At 34.4% G+C, this 18547-nt stretch overlaps 1 protein-coding gene across 1 annotated transcript; it reads left to right on the top strand.

Moving 5' to 3' along the window:
* Window positions 1-9340: 9340 nt before the first annotated feature.
* On the top strand, window positions 9341-18182 carry LOC149540775 (TMV resistance protein N-like). Its single transcript, XM_089801859.1, has 10 exons — window positions 9341-9786; window positions 9976-10059; window positions 12021-13113; window positions 13219-13536; window positions 13611-14792; window positions 14890-15314; window positions 15474-15771; window positions 16099-16249; window positions 16350-16421; window positions 17709-18182. Exons 1-7 carry the CDS (start codon window positions 9356-9358, stop codon window positions 15505-15507), a joined length of 3567 nt encoding a protein of 1188 aa, XP_089657985.1. The 5' UTR covers window positions 9341-9355; the 3' UTR covers window positions 15508-15771; window positions 16099-16249; window positions 16350-16421; window positions 17709-18182.
* The last annotated feature ends 365 nt before the right edge of the window (window positions 18183-18547 follow it).

The following is an 18547-nucleotide window of genomic DNA, read 5'->3' as shown; positions in this document are numbered from 1 at the left end:
TTATTTGACACATTTGTCCAGTCGTCAATGCCTATTCAAGATAAAAAAGAAGATGTGGCTGTTAGAGATTGGATTTATAGAGAAGAGAAGTATATGCACAATGAGAACTTCAATCCCTCTCCTAAAGCTTATGGAAGAGGGTATAATTTTTTCAAGAAGACGGGCTATCCTAGACATGGCCCTCTTAGATTAGATGCTAGAGCCGAACCCCTTGATCATGGTCTTTTCGGATGTAAGTCTAAGAAGTCAGTTGGCCCTCTTATTATGTGAATCACAATAAGAATGTTGATCCTATCCTTGATAAGTCAAATAGTGAAGAAGAACAAGAGTACGTACCTAATTTGGAAAATCAACAAGATATGTGTGAATATTGGGTCCCTTCTACTAATCTCCTCGGGGGAGATTCAAATAGTCTAGTATCTCATGAGACAATTGTAAATTTAGAACAAGAGAGTTTGACCCTTGATGATATTAAGGCTTCCATATCCAAACGTCCCAAGCCTTCATGGTGTAAGTGTCCTAGTCAAGATTCAAAAAAAGATTCCAATGAGTATGAATGAGACTCCCTCTCGGAGCCTTCTACAGTTGATATGGATATTGATGTTGTTCATACATATAGTTCTCAACCCGAGTTAGTTGATGATTCACATGTAGGATTAGATGATTTGAACTCACATGTTACCTTAGTGGATAATTCTTCGCTCGTTTGGATAAAACACGATTTGGGTAGTTTAGGAAGTTACTTGACAGACTCTGACTCTTCAGTCACTAGAGATATCATTCATATTCATAACCTTGAACCAATCATTGAATTATCCCTTGTTCATCCTAATTTGATTGATTTTCCCCAATGCAATCACAAACCTGAGCTTTTAATGTTTCAAAATGATTATGAGATAGCCTACTATTTGAATGCCATTGAACCCGTAATCTCTTCCACCAGTGAACCAACTACCAACATGAAAGATCCAAACATCAAGTACCTTAGTCACAAAATAAAAAGAATAGGACATGTGATGGTGAAAACCACTAATTAGCGGTGTCAGAACCAAAAAAGTAAAAAAGAAAGGACATACTTGAGGGTGAAAACCTCTTTGAGGCACTTGAGGATGAGGTACTTGATCATATCCCTGTTTATTTTCAAGATAGATCTTCAGTGCTTATTGAACCAACACAAACAATCAATTTGGGTACGGATGAAGCTTCACAAATGGTACATTTAGCTCAGTCTTTGTCATCACAAGAAAAAGAAGCCTACACTAAGTTCTTATGAGAAAAGAAGATCAATTTTACATGGACTTATTTAGATATGCCAAGGTTGGACACTAATCTTATTATGCATCACTTATCCATAGCTCTAGGTGTTAAACTAGTTAAGCAAAGATTGAGAAAGATGGATCCTCACATAACTCTCCTAGTCAAGGCAGAATTAGAGAAACTCCTTGGTGCAAAATTTGTAAGAGCTATTGACTATGCTGAATGGATATCAAACATTTTACTAGTTTCAAAACATGATAAAACCATTCGAGTTTGCACAGATTTTAGAGATGTTAATAGAGAATTCCCAAAAGATGATTTTCCACTTCCTAATATAGACACGATAGTGCACATGACTGCGGGTTATTAGATTTATTCCTTAATGGATGGTTTTTCTGGATATAATCATATTAAGATAGCTCCTAAAGATTAAGAAAAGACTGCATTCACTTGTGCATGGGGTACCTATTGTTGGAACATTATGACTTTTGGATTAAAAAATGTAGGAGCCACCTATCAACGAGCTATGACAACTATCTTTCATGATATGGTGCATAAAAACATGGAAGATTATGTGGATGACACCTTGGATAAGTCTAAGAAAAGGGATACACACTTAAATGATTTAGAAGTCATTCTAGATCGAATGGAACAATTTCAACTAAGGTTAAATCCTAAAAAGTGTGCATTTGGAGTTACCTTTGGAAAATTACTAGGATTCATTATTTCAGCAAAAGGAATAAAGGTGGACCCTGAAAAAGTTCAAGCAATCACGGATATGCCACCTCCTAAAAACATTAGTCAAATGAGGATTCTTTAAGGGCGTCTTCAATCTATAAGTAGGTTTATTTCACAGTTCGTAGATAGAGCTCAACCTTTCAACAATAACTTACATAAAGGAGTCAAATGTGTATGGAATGAAGAGTGTCAAAAGAACATAGATCAAATCAAGAAATACTTGACAAATCCTCCTATTTTAATGCCTCCTACCCTAGGGAAACCACTTATTCTATACATTTCAGCTACAAAGTCTTCCTTGGGGGCATTATTAGCTCAATTGGATGAACATGGAAAATAAAGAGCTATATAGTCCATTAGTCATACTCTTGTTTTATATGAGGTTAATTACACTAGTATTGAGAAAGCTTACCTCGTAGTTGTGTTTGCTTCCCAAAATTTTTGACATTATATGCTTGCGTACACTATATACCTCATAGAAAAAATTGATCCACTTAAGTATTTACTAGGTAAGGTTTTCCTTGTGGGTAGACTTTCTAAATGGATGATGACCCTTTTAGAGTTTGACATAGAGTACGTTGAGCATAAAACAATCAAAGGGCAAGCCATAGTAGATAAATTGGCTAATTTCCCACTACAAGATGATGCACCTATTCAAGTTGATTTCCTAGATGAGCACCTCATGTATATGACTGAAAGAACATGGAAGATGTTCTTTGATGGATCCTTTATGCAAAATGGTTCCAGAGCTGGTGTGTTGTTTGTTTCTCCTCATGGGTACACAGTTCCTAAATCTTACTAGTTATTATTTCCATATACAAATAACATTACTAAGTATGAATCTTTAACAAATGGACTTAAGATGACTATAGAATGGAGAATTACAAAGTTACACATCTATGGGGATTCACAATTGATAATCAACCAAGTCAACGGCAATTATTTAACAAAAAATAAGAAATTAGTACCTTACAAGTAAATGGTTGATTCCTTGAGATGATACTTCACATTTGTCTCATTTCAGCAAATCCCTAGAGTAGAAAATAAAGCAGCTGATCCTATGGCTACACTTGCTTCACAGATTTGAATTCCTGGTGGAAAAGCTACATCACCCTATTTATGATTCCCAAGAAAGTCATGTTATTTGTACCCTTGTTGGTCATGAGTCATCCTGTTATGGTGCCATTTATTCATACCTTCATGATGGCATTATACCTGAAACCTTTACCCAATCCGAATGCAAAAAACTTATTTGAAATGCCTCTCTCCATTCCCTTATCTCTGGAGATTTGTATAGGAGGGGTCTAGATGGAACATTTCTTAGATGCTTAAAAAAGGAAGAATCTGATCAAGCCTTAGTTGACATCCATGAGGGCATTTGTGGGGGACATTCCAATGGTCTTTCCATGGCTTGAAGGTTGCTTAGGGTGGGGTACTATTGGCCCACGATGTAGATTGAAGCAGTAGCTTTTACAAAGTCATGTGAAAAGCATCAAAACCATGGTAACCTGATACATGCTCTGAGCAGGGAACTCATTCCTTCTATCTCTCATTGGCCATTCTAGTGTTGGGCCTTTGATCTTGTTGAGAAGATACATCCCAACTCATCATGTGGACATAAGTTTATTATCACTGCTATTGATTACTTCACTAAATGGGTAAAAGTTGTCCTACTTTCTATTGCCTCGGGCAAGATAGTTTCTCTACTTATTTTGAATCATATTATCTGTAGACATGGAGTTCGTTCTGAGATTATCATTGACAATGGAGGCCGGTTTAAAAATAATGACCTTAAACAAGTTTGTAAGAAATTCAAGATAAAACAACATTGGTATTCCATTTACTTCCTGCAAGGAAATGGTCAAGTAGAAACATCAAATAAAACCATTCTCAAAATCTTACATAGAATAGTTCATAAGAATGGTAGAGATTGACACTTATAGATAAATTTGGCTTTGTGGGCCTATAGAACGAGTATTCATACCCCTATTGGGGCCACTCCTTTTTCCCTTACATATAGTACTGAAGTAGTGTTACCTTTAGAGGTTAAGATTCGTTCACTCAGAGTTTCCCTCAAAGGTCTAGTTACAGATGAAGACTACTGTGCCATGAGACTTCAAGAGTTAGAAATTCTAGATGAGAAACACCAATCATTATTTGACCATATCAAGGTTTATCAAAATCGCATGTCAAAAGCATTCAACAAAAAGGTTCACCCTAGAGAATTCCAAGTGGGAGATTTTGTCCTATGTGAAGATACTAAGAATCAATAGAATAGAGATCAAAAAGGTAAATTTGAACCTAATTGGCTTGGACCTTACATTATTAAAAACAACTTTTGAGTCTAGTGCCTATTTACTGTCTATAGTAGAGGGAGAGCAACTCCTTGATCTTATCAATGTCTTGCACCTAAAGAAGTTCTATCCATGATGCCCATTCTGTCTGGGGGCATCTTTGTACATATTTATTGATCCTGAAAAATACAAAAAAATGATATATTTCAAAAGTCCAAAAAATGATATACTGTCAAAATTCTAAAAATTGGAAACTGTCCTGAAAAAATGATCATTTTAGTAATAAGCGCTTTGATGTATCTCCAAAAAAATTATATATTCCAAAAAAAATAAAAAGTAAAAATTAATAATAATAATCCAAGTGGTGAAAACTTGGAAATGGGCACTACTTGAGGCCTTTGCACCCCTATTTCTTAGCGCGTGTTCTCAACACTTGGTCTTTCTCCATAATGCCTTGTCCTTGTTGCCTTGGTTTGGAGCTGGTCTTTGTCTAGTGGCATAACTGTGTTAGCTTTGGATTCTTGGTTGTGTTAGTCTTTAGGACACCTCACAAATGGTGTTTTTCAACACCACCCCAACTGTATTTTTCAATACAACCCCTGGCATCAAGTGTTTTTCAACACTTATCAATTTGGTAGTTTCGTCATGTGATCTTACCTGCTTGCAAGCATTCGATCCTTATCCTTGGAACTCAGTATCATTTACCACATTTAAAATTTGAAACATGACACTTAATGTTTGAGCTATGTTATGATCTTTTCTTTGTGTGCTGACTATTATTAATTTTCGTTGAGTGTCCTTGTCTAATAAGTCCCTCCGAGATGCATAGCTAGAGGACTTGGGGCATAGGGCATGTTTTTATTTATTTTCTACTTGTGGGTGTGGTCTTGAAACTCTAGAGTGTCTCTTGTTGTCCCCTTGAAACACTCAGGAGATTTGAGGCATCATCCTTGACTACTTTTGCACAACCGTTCTTATGGTCATTTTGGCATCTATGCCTTGATGTGAGCATGGTTTTGCTACATTAAATTGGGTAAGCTAATATCGAATTCATCTTGACCTTTATGTCTTTAATGCTTATGTTAGAATCTTTCCACATTCCAATCCAATATAAATCACATTCATATCTTCATAGTTGCACTTGTGACTAGCGATGATTGTGTGATTTTTTGATGTTCGTTAATAATGGCCTAGTGATGAAAATAAGTTCTTTTACATTATCTAATTAATGATGAACACAAAATCCTTTGTTACAGTTGCTCTATTGCAAGTACATCTTTACATTTTCATGTAACTTGCATTATTAGACTTCATGTTAATTTGTATTTTTAGGTTGCATTATGAGTTTGAGAAGGTTTTCCCTTCATCTTTCTTGTGGACTTTTAATCAACTATGGTCATGTTTTTATCTTCATTTCCTTATCTTCTTTCATGATCTCAATCAAAATTTCTATCTTCTTTCCTTTTTTCTATTTCTTTCCATATCTTCCAAATTTTTACAAGTTCCATTCGCTTTCACCCCACTTCTTTTCTTCTAATTCACCTTTGGGGCATAATATTTCATGCTTGATGATCTACCTCGGTTTTGTGATTCTTATATCTTTCATCTTACATCAAGAACTTTATCTTTTGTTCGATTTGATCAAATTTATCAATTTGTTGTTTCTCCTCTATCTCATTTCAATTTCGATCACAAGGGGCAGTATCTATCAACTTCAATCCTTGATTCAATTTTATCAATTTTATCCTTGACTTTTTAAAGTCAAAATTTATTTGTATTCTTTGGCCTGATGTGTTCCCAAATCGACTATACATCTGGGTTGTTTTGTGACCCTAAATCGATTTTAGACTTTAATTTCTTTCTTTGAATACATGTTTTCCCAAATCAATCACACATTAGTCAAAGAGGGGCAAATGTATGTACCCTAAAATGGTCGCCTAGACTATGGGCCCCCATTATTCAATTTAATAAATTTTTTGAATCAATGGTTTGCAATATTTTATTAAATCAATTCAAATCAATTTCTTTGATCAAATTATTAAAAAAAAATTTAAAAAATCAATATTTCCTAGGGTTTGATCATTTTATCCTAAGTCTTATTAAATTAAAAGAAAACCTCTCTTTTATTTAAATAATTAATCCATATTTAATTAATTAAGAGAAAAACCCCTCTTTTAATTTGATTAAATATTTCCTATTTAATTAAAAGAACTTGCCCCCTTTTAATTAAATAAAATCCCACTTGAAAAAAGAAATAAATTAAGTAAAAAAAAAATAATTCTTTTTTCCTCTACACTTAAATGCACATCTCTTTAAGCGGGATTCCTTAATTTCCTCTTTCCACTTTCTACTCAAACACTCCTCTTTTCTCATTGGTAGAATTTTGTCTCACATGGATCAAACTTTATTATCCCATATTGGTTGTGAGAAACCTGCCACCTCCACATTTTTCTTTATAAGGAGCTTTCTCCTCCTCATGTTCATATATAGAGAGATATACAAAAAGATATAGAGAAAGATATATAGGGAGACATAGAGAAATATATAGAGAGAGATATATAGAAAATAGTTTGTTGTTATAGTATTGTTATGCTACAGGTTTAGAAATCGATTTTGGAGGAGGAGTTTGAGCCTTAGGTTTTAGACATTGGAGCTTTATTGCAACTTCTCTCTTCTTGTCTTATTTTCTCTTGCATCTAAGGCTTCCATCAAGAAGTTTCATCCTTGCATTTTCATATTATCTTAGAGTCATATTTGTTTTCATAGATTAATATTGCATTGTTACTTCTTTTCATTGATTAGATTTTCTTTCTTGCATTGCTTTGCATTGTCATCATTTAGATTAGCTTGCATTTTCATTTGCATTCATATTTTGATCTTTAAATCTCTTGTTTTATGGTGTACTTGCATGGGCACAAACTAGGTTAAACTAAGGGCCTTCATTACAAACCCTTGCACTCCATGAATAGAGAGCTATGAGTCACCGTTTGAGATCTCATTCTTGAGCAATCTTGGATATAATGACTCATAGAAGTGTGCTCACATTTTATGCATACACTATCTAAGGTTTCACGACCATTAATATCATTAAATATAATGTCATATCAACATGGTTTTTGCTAAGTGCCATAAACTAAAAATGTGAGATCAATCATAGTGCATTAGGGTTCCTCATACTTGTGCAATTGATATGACATCACATGAATGGTCAATTATGAGTAGTTATCAGTAGCAAAAACAAGTTCAACATCAAAATTATTGATACAATATTATCAATAGTATTGAATGCTAAACTAACTAGCATGATCATTAAATTAAACAACTATTACTATGACAACCATTAGAACATGTTTAGATATAGAATCCTATTCTCAAATTGGAAAAAAAAAAGAAAAGAAACTCTCCCTTAATATTACACACTCAAAAATACCCCACACAAATTTATAAATAAAATTGAGAACCTCTCCCCTAATAATGCACATCCAAGAAGGACCCATATAAAGAGACAAATAACTTCTCCTTTGGCATCGATTTCAACAAAAAGCTAAGCTGGTCTAGCTGTAGGTATAAAAGCACGTTAGCTGGGTGGAAGGCTTTCTATGCTCTTCAGAATAGGTGCCATGAAGCGGAGTTGTGGGATTGGAAAACTATTCAAAGCTTGTTCAGTCTTCTTGTGTTGCCAGTTGTTCTTTATGGGTGTGAATTATGGGCCAACAACACTACTATAGCACAGTGGAAACAAATCGAAGGAATCCAAAAGCACTTGATTACAAGCAAGTTTAAAATCAAAAGCACTGTTCCATATGATATCATGCTAAGTGAAATGGGGGTTGCTTCTATCGAGGCACTTGCTATGGTTCGCCTTTTAAGCTATTTAAAAAGAATCAAAAAAATGGAAGAGGATAGATAGCTTAAAGTTGTTTTTAGTGACACACTATGTAAGCGAAAAAGGACATGGATGCAACAAAACATCAAATGGATGAGTAAATGGAATATTCAATTCAATATGTGCCCCATAAATAATAAAGAAATAAAGGTCTTTGTTATGGAGAAATTCTACAAGAGAAATTGGGGAAGTGAGATCAAGAGGAAGAAACTATATTATATAAATGAGTTTAACCCCACTTATGATCAACTCCAAAAAGCGTACATAGGAGCTAACATTTCTTGGAGGGCTAAAATTCTTATTGCTCAGCTGAGAACCAACTCTCACCAACTTCGTTGTGAGACCGGGCATTGGAAGAGGCCAAAGGAGGCTTGGGAAGAGATAATTTGCAGATTTTGCAATTCTGGGAAAGTGAAAACTGAACAACACTTTATTCTAGAATGTGAGGCCTACAAGGATAACTGAAATAAATTTGCAGATACTATATGTGAGAGTTCTTGGCATAACCTATTCAATGAAGAGGACATTGAGAAATTAGGGGGGCTCATCATCATCCTACACAAGAAATGAATAGTGCTACTTAAGTCTGCTTGAGTTGTCTTGTTGTTCCATAGGCTATTTTTAGCTTCGTGGATGTTACAATTTTATCTATCTATCTATCTATCTTATATATTAAAAAAAAACCACACAAAGTCATAGAAAGAGAGAGATAACTTCTCCCTTATATTACATATTAAAAAAAAACCCACATATTACAAGAGACAACGAACTTCTCTCATAACATTTACGCATTAGAAGGGACCCACATGAAATTATGAAATAGGAAGCCGCCTAGTGCGTTCCTACTTCGTTCCAGCACTTTTCCCCCATCGGATGATATCCAATCATTCTTCTCTCCGCATTTCTCACGATACTTCCCTCTTTACTCCCCTGCTTTCCTGCCCTTTTCCTTCCCTTTTTCTCGCCATTTTCCTCTCTGTTCTTAAATATCTCCGTTGGATTTGCCTTTTGTCTATCACGCATTTCTGCATTAATGTTTTTGCCCCTCAGCTCTGCTGCTGGTTTTTGTTCGCCTCAATGTATATAAACAAACCCTAAGCCCTACTCTGTCAAGCAGTTCAAATACCAAGCCGCTTTTACCGGCATTTTCCTCTGTTTAAATTTGTATCTAATCATCATAATGGCAACCCCTTTTGATGGTCTAATAGCCGCCAGTGCGTCCGCTGAATCCTCCTCACAACAACTGCCGTATGATGTCTTTATAAATCACCATGGAGGTGATGTGAAAGACGGTCTGGCCACCACTATCTACAATAAGATAGATGCCACTGGACTCAGAGTCTTCTTAGACAAATATGAACTCATGATTGGGATTTTCTTCCCTAGCGCTTTACAAGAAGCAATGCGTACTTCTCCTATTCACATAGCCATTTTCTCTCAGAATTATGCACGTTCCCCTTGGTGTTTGGCTGAACTGGCTTTTATACTGCAATTACCCCAAATCAAATTTATCCCCATTTTCTACCATGTTGAGCCCTCTGATCTAAGATGGGCGATTGATGGAAAAGGAATTTATGCAGATGCCTTCTCCCAGTATGAAGTGAAGCGCAGGTAAACCTCAGATACTATTCCTCTGTATCGTCTGTTGCATTCTTGTTTGACCCTAAATCTTAATTAATTAAGATTAGAATTATATTGTTATCTTATGTTCTCTATTGTTTTAATTTTCTTCTTTTTATTTGTCATATATCAGCAGTAAAGTTTGTTCCATTGTGCTTGTATTGTTTTCCACCTGTGCAGATATAGCTCAGAATTGCTTCAAAGCTGGAAGTTGGCACTCCACAAAGCTTCCTTGATCAAGGGCGAGATAATTAATAATCAAAGGTTAGTATAAAATAATCTCTCTCGAACATTTAGTTCATCAAATCTTCCTTGGGTGTTTTTCTTTGGTTGATCTATCGTTCGTTGTGTTTTGGAAAATCTGAAAAAGAATCATATTTGACTCTTTTTTTGTCTTTGGTGCGTTTTGTCTGTCTTAAATTTGTAGTTGTTGCCACAGAAAGTCAACATAGTTATGTAGATACCTAGCTTGTCCTGCCCATTATACCACGCAATTTGTATCCATATAAAAGTTTATATAAATACATACAAATTTTCAAATTGATTTGAGAAACAAATTAAATTATGTGTCATGTGTAGTGGATTATAAATTTCTGTAGTAAGTCTACTGTGTGCATTCTAAATATTGTGATCTAGTTTGAATATTAATAATAAATTTATGTACTTTCATTTAAGAGTAAATTAATTTAAAGTGTTTTTTTAATTTAATTGTGTAATAATATTTTAATATTAATATTTGAGATCATATAATCAGATTATTACAATTCACCAGAATATAAATATAAGTTCTTTTTTAAATGAAAGTTGATGTTAAAAACATTGATACAATCAAAGAAGAAGCTTATATTTATATTTTTGTAATATATTTATCTTTAAATTTTCTATTTAAAAGATTTCTTAATAGAGAAGTATTTTCTATTTATAGATAATATTTTTAGTTTAAAAAATAGATTTATTACACGTCAATAATTCTAGCTTTTTTCTTTTCCCTTACCTTGGTTGTACCTTCCTCACACCAATCTACTCTTGTAGTAGTGTACTCTTTAACCCAACTCCTTGACATGGATGTGTACTTTACACACGCAAAAATTTGAATCACTTTTAAGCTTTTGAAAATTTGAATCACTTTTTAGCTATTGAAATTTCGAATCACTTTTAAGCAACCAAGTTTTATTTTCAAGCATATTTTCTTTTTTACTAGATAATTTGTTTGCTTCTTTAGATTGTTTAATGCTATACAATTTAATATTTTTTGGTCAATCTAACATTTTTTGTTTCAACCCAATTTTATTTGTTTACTTTTCTATCCACCTCGAGTTATAGCAAAGCCTCAACTTATCCTATGGACCATTTCAAATATTATGTTTCAATTTGTAATGGTGCTTCTTCTCTTCTTACATTTTGTATAATACTAATAGGAGCTACAAATGATTTTGATAAATTATCCTGCCTAAACTTAGTGCACTCCTATTACATTTGAACAATAAGTGGAGACCATGTGACATTCTTTGGATGTGGTTGGATGCCCTAAAAATATGTGCGATCTATTTTAACTTTTGATACAATAATATTTCTTGTTTATACTTTAGGTATCTCCTCATTTAGCACAAAACATGTTATAAAAATATGAACAAATCATTGTTGACAAGATTCAAAATACAAGAAATGTCTATACAATCCCTACTATACACCACATAATTGACCCTCATACACTAAAGCATATTCATGTTTTAAACTAGAAAATCATTTATAAATTAACTAATTGAAATTTAAAACATAAAAATATTTAATATTTATTATATCTTTAAAAATAAAACACATGTATACATAAACATATGCATATTTAATATTTCAATATATTTCTTAAAATAAAATAAGAAAAATATTTATTGAAAAAATTAATCATTTTTAAAAGTAATATCAAAATTAATACTTAAAAAAATTTAAAAGCTAATATAATAAAATAAAATAATTTTAAAAATAAATTAAATTTGATATAGTATAAATATAATCTTAAATTAAAATAAAATAGATATATTTCGTAGAGTGTATATTAAATTTGACCTTGTTACTCTATGCTTCTAAGAGCACATTCCAAATCATAGAGCTGTATGAGGGGCTGTACAATTTTACTTTATAAACTCGATTAAAGAATTGCTTGATTCAGCTCACAAAGATTTCATCTTTTTAAAATCTTCTCTTTGTTCCAAATGTTGATTGTCCAGGGAAGAGGACAAGGCGGTGATGAATGTGGTGAATCATGTATTGAAAGAGCTGAAGGAGGTGGGATTACATGTTGCCAAGCATCCCGTGGGTTTGGATGAACTGCAACAAGACTTTCATAACAAAATTGCACTTAAATCTGACACTGCTGGACCAACACAAATTGTGGGGATCTGGGGAATGGGTGGTGTAGGAAAAACCACCCTTGCAAAGCATCTCTATAATGAGAAAAGTTCCCCTATCAAGAGGTCAAGTTTTGTTTTTGATGTTAGTGAAGCTGCAAGGAAAGAGCTTTTGCATGAGAAACAAAAGGAGCTTCTCAAGGACCTTAACCTTGAAAGCAATTATATTAAAAATGTAGAACAAGGCAAGGGGATTCTAAGATGCCGTTTGAGGTCTATTTCTGTGTTTATCGTTTTAGATGACGTGAATCACACAGATCAACTAGATGCTCTGCTGCCACCAAGGGATAGCATTGGCCAGGGAAGTCTCATTATTATTACCACACGCGAGTTGCATGTTCTTAAAGCGTGGGGCATCTCAGCTATATATAAAACCACAACACTCAATCCCGCTCATGCACATCAGCTTTTCTGTTGGCATGCGTTCGAACAACCCTCTCCATTGTTGGGATTCGAGGAACTTGCTCAAAAGTTCATAGACGCTTGCCGTTGTCTGCCTTTGGCACTCAAGGTCTTAGGCAGTCAGCTCTATGGGGAGTCTAGCAAGGCTTATTGGCACTCTCTGCTACACAAAGTGTCCAGAATAATGCCAGACGACATCAAATCGAGGCTCAGAATAAGCTACGATGCTCTTGATAAAGAGGAAAAGGAGATGTTTTTGGATGTAGCGTGTCTCTTCGCTGCGGTCTGTAACAGTACGGCCATTGCAGTATGGGACGGATCAGGTTGGAATGGTCTCCATGGTTTGCAAAGGCTTGTGAATAAATGTCTTGTTGAACCAGAGAAGAAGCGTGGTACAACTTACATTAGAATGCATGATAATTTGAGGGATTTGGGAAGGGAGATTGCTAATCAACACTCTCCCTATCGCCTTTGGTCTAAACAGCAGATTATCGAGATTCAGCCTCAACAGGTGAAGTCAGTTCTTTCTTTCATTGCTTTATTAATCCTGGTGTGGAAACCAGTTCCTCCATGACCCTGCCTTATAATATTTCTTATTTTAAATTTTGACTTGAAGGAAAGAATTCGAGTCCGAGGAATGGCAGACGCGATTGGTGACAATTGTTACCTGCGGGAAGGAAAGATCATATTAAACACAACCCAAGGAAAGCGTATCCTCGAACCCGGCTCGCTTGGACTGAAGATTCTTTTTGCCGACGGAGATTTTATTAATGAGCAATGTAGCGAAATATCAAGGGAACTGCTCTTCCTCTCCCTTCGCTGTGACAGATTTGAGCACGAAAGATTTCCATCGTGGCTTTCATTGAAAAATTTAAGAGGTTTACAACTTCATGAGTCTCACAGATTACAAGATTTGTGGGAACCCGATATGGATGTAAGTATCTTGCATTGCAAACTGAAATATTTTTTATTTTAAGTATGTTGATTTGTAATCAAAATCGGCCGCAGGTTCCTTCACACTTAAGCGAGTTGTTTATTACTAAAGGCTATGGATTGGAGAAGATAGAAAGTTTAGAAAGCTTGAGGTCATTGGAGACACTCAGAATATATGACTGTACAAAATTGAACACACTTCCAAGTCTTGCAGAGACAACTTCTCTAAAGATGTTTGATTTGAGAGGCTGCATCAAATTTGAGAAGATAGGAAGTTTAGAAAGCCTGAGGTCATTGGAGACACTCATAATAAATGCCTGTACAGAATTGAACACACTTCCCAGTCTAGCAGAATTAACTTCTCTAAAGATGTTTGATTTGAGAGACTGCAACAAATTGGAGAAGATAGGAAGTTTAGAAACCCTAAAGTCATTGGAGACGCTCATAATATATGACTGTACAGAATTGAGCACACTTCCAAGTCTTGCAGAATCAACTTCTCTAAAGAAGTTTGAATTGAGACACTGCAACAAATTGGAGAAGATAGAAAGTTTAGAAAGTTTGAGGTCATTGGAGACACTCATAATATATAACTGTACAGAATTGAACACACTTCCAAGTCTTGCAGAATCAACTTCTTTAAAGGAGTTTGATTTGAGAGACTGCAACAAATTGGAGAAGATAGAAAGTTTAGAAAGCCTGAGGTCATTGGAGACACTCATAATATATGACTCTACAGAATTGAACACACTTCCAAGTCTTGCAGAATTAACTTCTCTAAAGAAGTTTGATTTGAGAGACTGCAACAAATTGAAGAAGATAGAAAGTTTAGAAAGCCTGAGGTCATTAGAGACACTCATAATATATGACTGTATGGAACTGAACACACTTCCAAGTCTTGCAGAATTAACTTCTCTAAAGAAGTTTGATTTGAGACGCTGCAACAAATTGGAGACGATAGAAAGTCTAGAAGTTTTGAGGTCACTGGAAACACTCATAATATATGACTGTATGGAACTGAACACTCTGCCGAGTCTAGCAGATGCAACTTCTCTAAAAAAGTTTAAAATAAACAGATGCCAGAAATTGGATACGATAGAAGGTTTAGAAGGATTGACATCATTGGAAAAAGTGAAAGTACATACGTGGTCGAAGAGAGCGTGTATGTTCAGCTTGGAGCCCAGTGATTCATTGGAGGCCCTGGAAGTCGTAGCAAACGATAGATCAGTTATTGAACCATCCATCAGTAACATTCAGGTAAAAGAAATTAGTCGAATTAAAAATATAAAAGTCTATTAATTAATAGGAGGCATTTGATTTTGTGTTGCTTATGATATTTGCAAATATTGTACAGAAATGGCAGAGGGACGTGAGTGCAAATATTGTGCAAAAATGGCAAAGGGAAGTGATAATATGCACGAGAGCAGTGACCTCTTTTCCTCTGAAAAACGTGGTCGAATATGGGTCATCGGGAGGCTTAACATTGACTGTGCCGGAGAGTGCCGCCAATGCCATTCTGATATGCTTCTTTATAGAAGATGTTCATCCGAGCATACGCTTCTATATATCCACGGACAAAGACAATCATTTTATTACCGAAATGAGTAATGGAAAATGGCTGTGGATGGGCATTTTCCCGGAAGGTTCAAATTGGCTTCAGGCAAAACGATACCAGATTCGGGCAATCTGCGGGGAAAAAGAGGTAAAAGTGAAAGAGGCGTGGTTATTGAAGGGCAAAGAGCAGAGCATAGTAGAGGCGTTCCATCAGCTTTCTCAAAGGTAACGAGTGCGGAGCTAACTTCATAATTAAAATAATTGTAAATTTTTTTCTCATAAATAATGTTTTTTCAATTATCTTAGGCCGTATATATTTGTGATTAGTGTAATAGGAAGAATTCTTTGTAATGGATAGTCTGATCTTGTCTGCTTCTTGTGCAGGAAGCATGAACTGGACGCTTGTGAAAAGACGTGAAGAGCAGCTCATGGCTGTGCAAAATGATGCAGCAGCAGCTTCTCTTAATCGGCCAGACACAACTGTTGTGCAATCTTTTGTACCCAGAAATAAAAGGAACCTTTCGCCTGCCTCAGGTCCTAACAAAAGAAGAAAGATGATCAAAGTTTTAGGGAAAGATGGAGGACCACGGAGGAGCCTGAGAATAAACAAACCAGACCAAACCAAGGAGGCCAAGTGAGAAAATGCAAATTTTAAACCAAGTAAATCTGCTACTATTTGAAGGTATTCACGACTGTTCATTTCTAAGCTGACAATTAATTTCGGGGATATTAAACATTTGTGATGACTGATGACTGTTGCTTGAATAGAACTCTCGTATAGAGGTACAATTATAAACATGTGCATGGATTACTATCTTAGGAGTTGCTACAACTGTAAAACTAATGGGTTTCTCAGACACAGAGTAATGGATAAGTTATGAACCATTTTTATGAGTATAATAGGAAAAAGCTTAAGCAGTCGAATCAGTAATTCACGATGTATTCTCAATTGTAAGAGTTTTCTAAATTTCTATCATTTTCCTAATTGGCATTTAGAGGTTTTGTGCAGGTGTAGATTAAGATGAGGTGAACAATTTCAGAAAGGGGTCCATGTTTGTCGAAATTTTGATATTATTTGCTCAATAAATAGTCCGAATTTTTATATTGTTGATCATCAAGCATTTCTGTTTCCTGGTAATAAGCCCGTGATCCAATAAAAGGTAACTAGCTTGTTGATTGACACGAGAAAGTTACTTTCAAGATTTGTGGCTTTTGTTTCTTAGTAGATCTCAGTCTTATTCTTTTTACTGTTGTACTCAGCGGGATCTTATTCTTGGAGTTCATTAAGAAGCATTCAATTTCATCAGAAAATCAAAAGACTATTTAACTTTTGTAAGTTCCATATTTTGTTGTTAAGTCTCTGTTCATCTTTGCATTACACATTGTTTGTTTGATTTTTCTTTAGAATAATATGAGTTGCTTTTCTCTCTGAAACATGTGCATATACAGTGTATGATACATGTTTTAAATCTTTTGAACAGGATGAGACTGTCAGATAAGCAGAAAGAAGCTGCAGTGGTAAATATCTATGTTTTAAAGATGAGATCTAAACTACTTATAGCAAGATTAGATCTTATAATAACTCTATCAAGTTGCCCGCAAAGTTCTTACAAAATGAGCGTGCAGCCAATGAGAGTATTAAGATTTTTAAATCTGTCTATTTGGTTTCACTATTTTGATGTTGTAAACCTTCTTTGTAACTGCTATTTAACTTTTCAATTTCTTTTAAGGTTTTATTCTTTAATTTATTATACAGATTAGGTAGGGGAGAAGACATGGCACTTGAACACCTTACATTCAAACTTATCAAAATTTTACGTGGAAATTTCAAATCACTCCCTATTTTTTACAACAGCTTATTTGGCGAGTTGTTTACTTATAAGGTTTCAATTCCACATCACCCATTATGATGCCATATCAGCATGCTTTTTGCCAAATTGTCCAAAATAGCCCAAATAAAAAGTGAGACCAATGGTTGTGCATAAAGGGTACCCATACTTGCACAGCTGATGTGGCATCACATCATTGGTTAATTTTTATACCTAAGAGTACATTTTATTCAATTTTGGGTAGTCATCATTGTACTAACAACTTTATAGTCACAAGTATTGGTACAACATTGTCAAAATAATTGGGCATAAGTCAATAAGTGTAGGTATCAAGTCAACAACTCTTATCACAACTATTAGAACGCGTTCAAGTATTTGGTCCTCTCCCCTAGGTGTTGAATTTGGGAATACTATTTATTGTTGGATGTTTTATTACTGATTATGAACTTCCTTTTATTAATTAAAGGGTTTATTCAAGTCATAGATTTTTATAATCGGTCAAATTATTTGCAGTGTGTTTAGATTAGATTGCAAATGTAGCTTTTGTATCAACATTTCAAAGCACATCTTCATTAAATAAAAGAAAGCACAAAACAAAAAAATAAAAGCAATGTAAAACATGAATTTATTTTCCAACATTGAAATTACTTGAATATCTGAACTATAATTGTAATTCATTCTACTTATATATGTGCTAATCTCATGTTAAATTTGTCGAATAAAATTTCATTTATTTAGACCTCTGAATATTATTCCAATAGGCATTCACAACTATTGCCTGTGATTTCAGGGCCCCAATATATCGATCGGCACAAAGATTCCCACAAAAATATTCACCAGAATATAGTGTATCAGAATCTTGAAGATTTCCTTCTGAATACTTGAACGCAACTATTCCTGAGTAGCTCCTCAGAAGCGATGAATTTTTAACATGTAGAAGTATTTTCTTTCCACTGTACAACATCTGCTCGGCCGGTCAAGTAAGGATCTTTGCAAGCGAAGACATGGGTAAATCAGTTTGGCAGTCCTTACAAAGCCTTACATGTATATGGGAAAAGAAGGTGGGCATTGAAAATTCTACTCCAGCAAGAGATTTGTTTTGGCAGCAGTGGAATATATAGATATGTAGCTGGTTTTTTTTCAGGATATTAAGGAGTACCATTAGAGAATGCTTGTGGAGTATCTCTTCAATCATCCTGTACAAGGTTAATATTTTAACTATTTCTTGTTCATTGGTATAATATTGTCAATTTTATAATGGAAACGATGTCCGTTTTAAATTACTTTTAGAATGCTTATTTATTTATTATTAAAGATAGTACCGTTAAAATGGATTTGCATTTTCAAATTTTACAATATGAGCATTATGATTGGAATTATATGATAGATATTGTTGTCTTGTTATATTTATTCTAAAACTCGATACTTAGTGGAAAAAACTTGTTCTCAAAGGATATGTACTCATTTTTTATTATTATAATACATTGACTAGGCTTTTGGAGTGTTTTTTTCTAAAATAATTTTTTGTGTACATATGGTGTTGTGAGAATTTCTCTCTAATATTATTATATTGTACACATTTTCACATCAATTGATAAAGATATAAAAAATTTGTTCAATGTAGTTTTC

This window comes from Cupressus sempervirens, chromosome 9 (assembly GCF_028749045.1).
Source record: "Cupressus sempervirens isolate cs-2001-9-10 chromosome 9, ASM2874904v1, whole genome shotgun sequence".
Classification (NCBI taxonomy): domain Eukaryota; kingdom Viridiplantae; phylum Streptophyta; class Pinopsida; order Cupressales; family Cupressaceae; genus Cupressus; species Cupressus sempervirens.
Note: the sequence above shows the minus strand (reverse complement) of the source record. Positions and strands in the feature narration are given on the sequence as shown.